Source organism: Odocoileus virginianus, chromosome 32, assembly GCF_023699985.2.
Source record: "Odocoileus virginianus isolate 20LAN1187 ecotype Illinois chromosome 32, Ovbor_1.2, whole genome shotgun sequence".
In the NCBI taxonomy this organism is placed as follows: Eukaryota; Metazoa; Chordata; class Mammalia; order Artiodactyla; family Cervidae; genus Odocoileus; species Odocoileus virginianus.
The window spans coordinates 10,643,732-10,654,782 of NC_069705.1; the positions used below are offsets into that span (position 1 = coordinate 10,643,732).

At 40.2% G+C, this 11,051-nt stretch overlaps 1 protein-coding gene across 1 annotated transcript in view; it reads right to left on the reverse strand.

The window, feature by feature from the left end:
- ADAM9 (ADAM metallopeptidase domain 9) overlaps positions 1 to 10,837 on the reverse strand; it is a 92,883-nt gene extending 82,046 nt beyond the window's left edge. The window contains exon 1 of the mRNA XM_020876267.2: positions 10,564 to 10,837. Coding sequence (XP_020731926.2) covers positions 10,564 to 10,660 — 97 coding nt within the window. The 5' untranslated portion in view covers positions 10,661 to 10,837. The remainder of the gene's footprint in view (positions 1 to 10,563) is intronic.
- Positions 10,838 to 11,051: the final 214 nt, after the last annotated feature.

An 11,051-nucleotide genomic window follows, 5' to 3' on the forward strand; every position in this document is an offset into this window, starting at 1 on the left:
CCGTGGGGAAATGGAGGGAAGGCTCTGTTCACTTCTCTCTCATTTTCCACCTTCACCCAACATGAATGACATCCCAAGATGGTATGGGGATGCCTACAAAATGGTCAAGGACAATAAAAGGAAAAAGTTACTTTTAATGCCTGATGTATTAACTCTAATAAGTAAACACCTAACAATGTAGCAATTATCTTCAATGAAATTACTACTATTAATCTGTTCTAAAAACCTGAGTAGTTAAAATGTATAAAAAAAACAAAGAACTCAGAACCATCATACAAGACTTTCTCCCAATTCCAACCTGTACAGCTCACCACAAAGTGGAATCACGGCTGAACCAGGCCTGGCTTCTAAAATCATCACTTGAAAGGGGAGAGGGGTAACCAAGGAGTGTGGAGTTCACAGATACACACCACTGTATGTAAAACAGACAGCAACAAGGAACTACTGAGAAGAAATCTGAAAAAGAATGAATATACATGCATATATATATATAGATATGTATATAAAACTGAATCACTTTGCTGTACACCTGAAATACACACAGCTTTGTAAATCAACCATACTCCAATAAAAGCTAAAAAAATAAAATAAAGGACCTTGTGCTACTGAATAGCATAAGGAACTAAATTCAATCTTATAATAATCTATAATAGAAAATAATCTGAATACATATAACTGAATCACTCTGCTGTACCCTTGGAAATAACACAGTATTATAAGTCAACTATACTCAATTTTAAAAAGCAAGATCTACCTAAAAGAATAAAAATGAAAATAGATAAGTAAACAAAACAATGAGCACAAAGTCATCTTGTTTCATTGTCACTGAAGTAATCAACCAGGATTTATGTATAAAAACAAAATTTTACTGTTAGGATCCCATTTGGTATTTTCAAAATTATCAAAGGTATCAAATAATCATGTATTATTTGAAAAATAACATAACTATAAAAAAATAAAGTCATCACTTAAGCAAAATTTGGACATAATTAAAACAGGCCATATAAATCCCTTAGGAAGACACATCCCCATGCTGGCATCTGATAGTCTCATTTTAACGCTGCATAGATATGTGAAAATCTTGAGGAATTAGTGTTAATTTTTTAAAATGTAATAAGCATACTGTGGGTAAGGTTTTCTCTAAAAGTCTTCATGTCATAGAGATTCATTCTAAATATTCAAGGGCAACATGACATGACATCCAGGATTTGCATCAAAATAATTCAGTGTGCATTTGAGGGATCAGACACATACGAAATTATATTAAAATCTGGATTATATTTAATTATATTAAAATCTGGGTACACAGGAGTTCATTACTTTTTTTTTCTGGCTGTGGCATGTGGGAATCTTTGTTCCCCGACCAGGAATCAAACCTGCGCCCCCTGCAGTGGAAGTGCAGAGCCTTAACCACTGGACCACCAGGAAAGTCCCTTTTTTTCTTTCTTTTTCCTTTTTTATTACTCTTCTCTCTACTGTTGTGTATGTTCAAATTTCTTATAGTAAAATAATATTTTTAAAAGTAATAATCTATAGGGAGTGGGAGGAGGGGAGAGACTTTCATTTTTACCTTCACTTTATAAACTCTGTATTATTTATAATCTCTATGAAACATTACAAATACAACACATATCCTATATGTGAGACCACAGTGCATGCTAAGTTGCTTCAGTCATGTCCAATTCTGTGTGACCCTGTGAACTGTAGCCCACAAGGATCCTCTGTCCATGGGATTTCCCAGGCAAGAATACTGGAGTGAGTTGCCATGCCCTCTTCCAGGGTATCTTCCCCATCCAGAGATGAAACCCATGTCTCTTATGTCTCCTATGTTGGCAGGCGGGTTCTTTACCACTAGCACTACCTGGGAAGCCCTGAGACCATGGTGCTGGTGGTTTAATTGCTCAGTTGTGTCCAACTCTTGTGACTACATAGACTGCAGCCCTCCAGGCACCTCTGTCCATGGGATTTTTCAGGCAAGAATATCAGAATGGATTGCCATTTCCTTCCCCATCTATGAGACCATAAGGTGTGTCATAAACAAACATGTAAGTATCATAAGTAAACATACGAAACTTGTTTAAAGTGGTTACCACCATGGAATAGAACTAGGGAGTAATAAGATAAGGACTTTTATTTCCTGCACTCAAGCCTGACTATATTGTTTGAATTTGTTTTTATGAGTATTCTGAAACCCCAAATTACCGTTGAAATTAAAAGGGGAGGAAAAAAGGTGTTTCTTCAACTTAAAAAAAAAAGCACAAACAACTTAAAGTACTGATTATCTAGCATCTCAGCACCTGCTGTCTACCCATCAGTCTCATTAACTTCATGTCTAGATTATGACACCTTCTACTCCCACTCACCCCCTTTCCATCCAAACTCTTAACAGTCATTCACTCCTTAACTGCCTTATGTCCCTCAGAGGTCTCAAATGCAGATTAAAATGAAGTTCAACCTTTCACAAAACACCACTGTGCATTAAAATGTCTAAATCTTGTCTAGTTTGGAATTTTTAAAGATACAATGTAAACAGGAAAATATAACTTATTTCATGTTCAATACAACACGTCACACTGACAGTTTTCAAACTCTTTACCCTGTTTGGCATAACAACAACTAAATGGGCTTCATGTCATGACATAAAAACAACAGAAATGGACTCCAATACCCACAAAAGCAATCAGGGGCTGGTTGACATAGCATCCTTATGATACACTATGACAAAATACCCCTCAGATATTTGGAGTTGTCAGTTGGGAACCATCTCAAAAGAAATCCATGGCCTTAATTGATGCAGGTTTCAAAGCACTAAGTAAAAATATCCTTAATCCTAAATTAACATTTCCTCGCCCAAAATAAATCTTTCAAGGACCTTCAGTTTTCTCAAATTCCCTTAATATTTTTGTTCTAGATCATGGTCATTTGTTCAACTACTAGGACAGTCACTCTAGAAGTAATGATAGGAATAAAATGCTTTCCATGAGTAACAGATGAGAAGCTCTGTGTGATAAAAAGTCAATCATTCTGGGCATGTATATGAATTTCCTGAGATTCTATAAATATTTCAAAGTAAAAGATTTTTTAAGTAAATCATTACAGGCAGGGATATGTTAGCAGGCTCGGACAACTGTTATGCGAGGAGCTAAACCATATGTAACTCAACTGAAATTTCTTTGTTACAACTCAGAAACAAACATCACAGAGAAAAAGAAATACCTCAGAAAAGATAACTACAAATGAGCAGGCACATATCTAAAGAGCTCTCACGCTGAAACCTGAGAAGGTCAGGACTAATTTCCAGCCAGGACTGAAGCTATAGATTTTTTTTTTTACCAAGATTGTTAGCAAAGAATGAAAATCCAATAAAGGAATATAAGACACATCCTTTCCTGCCATACATTTTCAACCACAACTCTTGTTTTGGGGGAAAAAAAAAAAGCGAAATTAATCATTTATCTTTTAAAGGCTTTCACAACTACACCACACCAAAATAACTTCTACACATAAGAGCTACTATTCTGTTACTGACTTCTTGGTTTTAAAATCCAAAGATCCACTTTCTGAGTGCCTTAGGAGTTCAAAACATCATAAGAAATGCACATATTGTGGTTAGGTCATTCAAAAATAAATATATACTAGTTGTATGAAAACCCTCCTTCCCATTTTTTTTCAACACTTCTTTATCACTAGTCTTGGCTTATTTGCATTCTTTTTCCTGTTCATACCTTGCATAGATTTTCCCCAAATTCCTTTTATTTTTTAGTCTTTAATTAGTAGCCCTTTCTCATGGGAATCAAAAGACCAAGTTTCCCATGTCACTGTTAAAGACGTGCATCCACATTATTTGTATTACAAAGCTTCAGCCTCAGCACTATTGACATTTGGGGCCAGAAAATTCTATGCTGTGGGTGTTTTTCTGGCCAAAGCAGGGTGGTGAGGACCTCTACCCACCCTATCCAGAAGCTCCACCAGTGTGACAACTAGAAAATATCCTACAGATGCCTTCCAGGGATAAAATCACCCCCCCAAAAAAAACCACTGGTAGAATGGCAACCCACTCCAGCATTCTTGCCTGGAGAATCCCAGGGACAGAGGAGCCTGGTGGGATGCCGTCTACGGGGTCACACAAGAGTTGGACACAACTGAAGCGACTTAGCAGCAGCAGACAGTTCACAATGCAAATCTTAATACAATCAACTCAAATGTGACAGAATTCGATGCTTATGTGACCTTGTGCATAAGGTGACAAAAGTTACGTTACTAGAAAACAAGGGCTAGAGATAAAAGTAAGAGTTGAAACAGGAAACTTAAAATGTCCTATACTTAGTAAAAGAAAGAAAAAGGTGTGAGTTAGTAGCATTTTTTTCTTCCTCTGACTCCTTAGGTATTTTTATGTACTGTGTTTTGGAGGAAGTCTGACTACATGTTGTATAACAGTACCTGTGAAACTGAGTCCCCTTAATGAGTTTATGATTAATCTCTCTATTCCAAACTCTATCCCCTTTCTTGTCCCCTCTGGCCTCAGTCCTACACTAACTGAATAGATCAACCAGAGTTAGGTGACTAAGACTGCACTGTGGTTGCCGACAACCGTTGATAAAACTGCTGCTGTAGATACTATCTATCATTCCTGTATAAAATCTGACCATTTCTCCAGGGCAGGATGAGCTCACAGGCCTCCTTCCATGGGCCACCTGGCCAGCGAATCATAAACCAGACACATTCTGCTCCTAGAACCACGATTACAAAATGTCAGAAAGTGACACAGTAGAGCAGATGGAACTCCACTCAGTGTTATGTGGCAGCCTGGATGGGAGGGGAGTTTGGGGGAGAACTGTTGTTGTTGTTTAGTCGCTAAGTCATGTCTGACTCTTTTGCAATCCCATGGACTGTAGTCCACCAGGCTCCTCAGTCAACGGCATTCTCCAGGCAAGAATACTGGAGTGGATTATCATTTCCTTCTCCAGGGGATCTTCACAACCCCAGGGACTGAACCCATGTCTCCTGCATTGGCAGGCAGATTCTTTACCACTGAGCCACCCAGGAAGCCCTGGAGGAGAATGGATACATGAATCCTTATGGCTGAACCCTTTCACTGCCCACCTGAAACTGTCAAAACATTGCTAATAGGCTATACCCCTAATAAAAAAATTTAAAGTTTTTTTAAAAAGAAATGCTAGAAGCTGATGATAAATCCCAGCATCTTTGCTCTTCTCCTTAAAAAAAGAAAAAAAAAAAAAGCTCAAAAGCCAAGCTGAAGTGGATCTGAGACTTGTCTCCCACTCTGTACAACAAATCCTGACTTCACTGCAAACACCTGCTGTCACAGTTTGGCTTTCTGTGCCAGGGGCACTGAAGTCCTTCCTCCGTTACAATTGTAGACAGAAATAAGTTAAAAGAATTCTACCTAAATGCCAAGCAAACAAATGTGAACCCTCAGCCAAGGACTTTTCTCTTTTCCTTCCCACCTACTATGTCAACAAAGAGTCACCCTTAAGTACTTTCACTACAGAAAATAAACCTGGGTTCAACATACAGGCTGAAGACAATTCTGTTGTCTGAATTATTTCTTGAAGAGAAACTAATTAGATTCATAAATCACTGTCATTTTGAGCCATGTATTTCCATTCCATTTACAAGGTCAATGCCACATGAACATATACATTAATAGCTCTCTTCACACATAACCATAATTTCCACTGCTATGTCCTATATTCTGACAATTTTTGCGTTATCACCTTTTGTTTTACATTTACCTATTTTTACATTTAAAAACAAACAGGGCCTTTGTCATTGTTTGTGTGTTAGCAGTCCTTCGGGAAAAAAACACCATTTATAAGATTTAATACCACAGAGGATTTAAATTCCTCTACCAAGAAATTTAGGTTTCTTGAAACAAAGGGCAGTACATTATTCATCCTGTTTCCTGCACTAGTGCAACAGACATTCAATAAATATACTGAGTAAATGACCTCTTTTGATCTTTACAGTTATACATACATAGAGCTTAACTGCAAATTTTCATGCACAACCTAAAATAAGCTTTATTTTTTATGATTAGCATCTTTCATAGAAATTTCCCACAAATCCTCATGCCTACACATTTGTCCATGTTAATGCAATGCTATATTTCACTGTATAATAAGTCCCATACATACAAACCTTGAAGTAGCCAACTTGCAAAGATGCAAACATGCCTGTGTATGCCAGCTATTGTACTGCACTACTGTACTTTCTAAGGTACTATACTGTAAGATTTTAAATGTTTGTTTGTTTTTTATGTATATTTGTGTGAAAAGTTTTCTAAGCCTATTACAGTACAGTATCATACAGTTGATTGTTAGTTGGGTACCTAGTTTAACTTTGTTGGACTTAGGAAGGCACTCTCAGAACAGAACTCGTTTGCATGAAGAGAACTTATTGTATTGATACATCATATACTTCATACACTGCTTACCCTCCCTACTTAAGCAGCTGAGATGGGAGCTTCTATTCATAACAAGATTCCAACCTATCAAAGGAAGTGGAATGGGCTCTCTAGGGCTCTACTTGTATGAGAGTTCTTAGAGCTACTAAAGGAAAGGGTGGGGAGGATCCTTTCTAAAATAAGTTAAACCATTAAAAAAAAAACCTCATGAAAAGAGAAAAAAAAAATATGTCAAAAAGAAAGAAGCATTTCCCATGTATGGGAATGGGTTTTGTCAGTATGACAAATGTTTGACGGTGACATCATTTTTACTTACTATAAGCTGAAATACTCTAATTCTTTATGTTAAAATCAACATAAACAAATACAAAACAACTGTATATTTTTTAAAAACTGAATAAAATAGGTGAACTCCTCACATTCCCTAACTCACTTTGGGGAAAACCATTTGATCGAAATGACACGTCACAAAACGAAAAATAAACTATTGACACAATAACATCTTGACATATGAACAAGACTATTCAGTTCAAAGTGTAATTCAACTTTAATTGGGCCCATGTTGGCCCCATTCAAAGGCAGGGTAGTAGGAGGGGATAGTTACTGTGATACCAAGAGGACCAGATTTACTTATGAGGCAGTCCCATAGTTCTGACACAAACGATGGCATAACTCCAAGTCTCTGCTGTATACCAGGTATCAAAGGAAAAAAAAAAAAAATATCATGAGCCTATCTATGTCATATATTTGAGCTTGTGGCTATTCCAAAGAAAAAGCTTCCAGTTACTTAGAGCTTGCATCTTTGGGGGGATTCTACAATAAGGCAGGGTTTAAATATATATACATACATAGTCAACTTTGATAAGGTAAATTTTATTTATTTATTTTTATTTGGCTAAGCCATATGGCTTGTGGGATCTTAGTTCCCCAGCTAAGGATCGAACCTACGCCTTCCACGGCGAAATAAGCAGTTCCTAATCACTGGACCGCCAGGGAATTCCTGGTAAGGTAAAATTCAAAGTATGTTTGGAAAACAGTCTTGGAACCCAGCAACTTGTTTTATACATATTTTCACTGTAAATGCTTTTATTTTCTTACATAAGAGTGTGAAACAAATTATCTTTATATTAAAAGACTACATTCTCCTATTTAGCACAAACATATCAAATTCAAACAATTCACAAGCACCTAAAAACAAAATTAGTATGGACCAAGTTCTTACCACCTAGTTCATTTTACAGTGATTCACCATGAGTAAGCTTTAAAACTCATTTCCTCTAGAATTGTAGTCTTGGGGAAAAAAAATTTAGGTCTGTACATCATAATCACTACCTTAAAAGAAAAAATTGAGTGAAGTTTCATACCTGCCTAATTCCCGCAATGATACAAAGTTACCTTTGTTGGCCCTAGTTTGTTTTTTTTTTTTTAAGTGTACTATGTCAGCTTTTTGGAATGTATACTGCACTTCCTCATTGACACAATTGTTATAAATAGCAAAAATTTAAAAAAAAATCCTAGAAAATCTATTTAACTCCTAGAGTAACTGATGTGTGGGTGGTTCTTACTGAGTACTCAAATTCCTCTTTCATTAGTTGAAATGGTTTCAGCGCATGTTTTAAACATCCTGTATTGCAAAAACTTGGTCAGCTGATTCTAGAAGAACATTCCCGTAGGGAAACATGAGTTGATTTCACTGCACACTAGTACAAAGCCTCTTAACTGTTCTCTCCCAGCCTCCAGTCCCTCCCTTCCATAGTCTGTCCTCCACTGTGTAGCCAGTTACAGTAATCGCAAATCTAAGTTATACCACGTGCTAAGTGCATGCTAAGTTGCTTCAGTGGTGTCCAACTCCTTGCAACACTCTGTCCATGGGATTCTCCAGGCAAGAATCCTGGAGTGGGCTGCCATTCCCTCCTCCAAGTGATCTTGCCAACCCAGGGATTGAACCCACATCTCTTACATTTGACCTGTGCTGGCAGGCGGGTTCTTTACCACTGCTGTCACCTGGCAAGCCCACATCCCTACTTAAAAACCATCCTGCCCAAAGAATTTCCCCAGGGTAAAGTACAAATCCCATAGCACACCACAGAAGACTCTCCCCAACAGGTCATCAACTAACCTTAGTTTTTTCCACGCCTCCCTTTCAGGTGGACCCTCTGGTGATCTCTCATCATTCCTTAACTAGTCCTGTTCTTATCTCTCTGATGTTGCTGCTGCTAAGTCGCGTCAGTCGTGTCCGACTCTGTGCGACCCATAGATGGCAGCCCACCAGGCTCCTCCGTTCCTGGGATTCTCCAGGCAAGAATTCTGGAGTGGGTTGCCATTTCCTTCTCCAATGCATGGAAGTGAAAAGTGAAAGTAAAGTCACTCAGTCATGTCCAACTCTTCTCCACCCCATGGACCACAGCCTACCAGACTCCTCTGTCCATGCCCATGGGATTTTTCAGGCACGAGTACTGGAGTGGGTTGCCATTGCCTTCTCCATCTTATCTCTCTAGACTCTTGCAAAAACCCTTCCGCTTTGAATTCCTGTCCTAGAATATTCACCCATACAGATCAGTTCAAATATCACTTTCTCAATAAAACCTTCCCCTACATCCTTCAGATAAACTCTGCACATTTGGTCACTCTATGCCCCTCCACAAGCACTGAGCTCGGTGTTCATAGGAGTTCAATGACGGCTGATTAAATTTTGAAAGCATATACGTGCTTAAGTGAGGGACTGTTAAACTATAAACTGCTTAACTATAAACTGTTAAAGCTGTTGTTAAAAAACATAAGGATATTCCATCCATCTATATGCAGCAATGTAAAAAATCAATACATAAACTTTAAAAATCAGTCTTATTTAAAGTATTCCAAACAGAATCATGGATTACTAAAACTCCAGATGTTTAACCTACTTCCCCTTAAACGCTGCTAAATGTTAACCATGTATTAATAGAACACCATAGCAAAAACAGTTTCAAACAGAAAAGATTTGGTACCTTCCCAGTTAAGAAAGTTTCAGTACTGAGAGCTTTAAAATTCCTGCAATGGTGCAAATTTTCTTAATTGAAAAATAATAAAATAAGGAAGAAAAAAAATCTAAATTTAGTCCTGCACTGAAATCCTCATCTTTGAAAAACTCTCAAGATAACGATTTAGTAGAAACCCCATTCTCCATAATACTCTATGGCTGATAAAGAAAACACAGCCACGCAAACAATAATTTAACACGAGCCAAAACAAAGAAAGACGGTGTTTTCAGAAAGAAGCTAGTGTTGGCGATTTAAATGTTTCCACTATATCTGAGCATCTCCAATACAAATACCTTATGTATTTAAAGGAAGTTTCACAAGTCAAAAGCTATTTCACATAAATGATTCAATTCTTACCGTAAGCCTGTGACTTAAGCAGAGCAGGGATTATCTGCCTGGATTTGAGACCTTACCAACCCACTAAAAACGGAGATAAAAGACTGGCTATAAAAATGTAGCACTTAGTTTCCAAAAAAATAAAGGGGGTATTCTTACTAGAACAACAAAATGCCCCCCCCAAAAGCAATTCCCCCCTTCTCTTATTTCATCACTAAATTCAGCCCTGTGGTACCTACTGGTGACTCCGCTAATAAAATGATGGTCAAAATTTCAAATCATGAAAACCTGGAGCAAAAAGTTCCATCTCCCGGTCTCTTTCCCAGTGACATTTACCCTGCAAGCAAACCCCAGCTCCGTATCTCAAAAGCACTTCTCAAACCCTCCGCGACCATTTAGCCAGCCTCCCAGGCTCTCAGCCGAGTCCCTGAGGTTCGGGGTCGGACCGAGAGTGGCCCCGGGAGGGTCTTGGGGGTGGCACCCAGCTTGGCGCGAGATTGGGGGTCGGACTCACCCCCAAAAGGCTCTGCTCGGCAAGAGACCGAGGACTGGGAACCCGACCCGAAAACAGTGCCCAGGAGAACTGGGGGCGCCCAGACCCGGAGCCTCGGGTCCGAGCCCTGGTCCACAGGCAGCCCAGCGGCTCCGCCTCCCGACTCGGGTCGGGTTCCAGTGCCCAGGCCAGGCCCCGCCACTCTCAGGCACCGCGGGGTAAAAACTCCGAGCATCCCGGCCCTAGGAAACTGGAATCCCCAAAGGTCCCTGGGGGCGGACACCCACCTGACCGAGCCCCACCGAGGGCCGGGCTCAGCAAGCCCACCAACAGCAGCCACCGGACGCGGAGAGTCTCAGAGGGCGAGCCCACGCCCGACCCCATCTCAGCCCGAGCCCGCAGGTTCTCCTCAGCACTCGGTCGCCCCTGCCTCCGCCCGCTCCACGATTCCCCAGCCCCGCCAGGGCCCCAGGGCTGGCAGCGATGCGCGCGCGCTCGGCACTGACGCAACTCGGCTCCGGTCCGAGCTCGCTCCCGACGCGGCGCCCGCTCGCCTGACTGACGTACGGAGTGCTCCGTCCCGGGCGAGCGAGAATGGGCTTTCTCTCCGGTCCCCTCAGACCCTCTCAGGAACCGGCCCCGCCCATCGCCATTCGCCCCGCCCTCCTGCTTCAAGGCCCGCCTACTCCGGGGCGGGTCGAGGGAGCCTACTGGAAGAAGCACTCGTCATGGAAAAGAAGGAGGAGCGTGAGCCCCAGAAGCGGAATTGACCCGC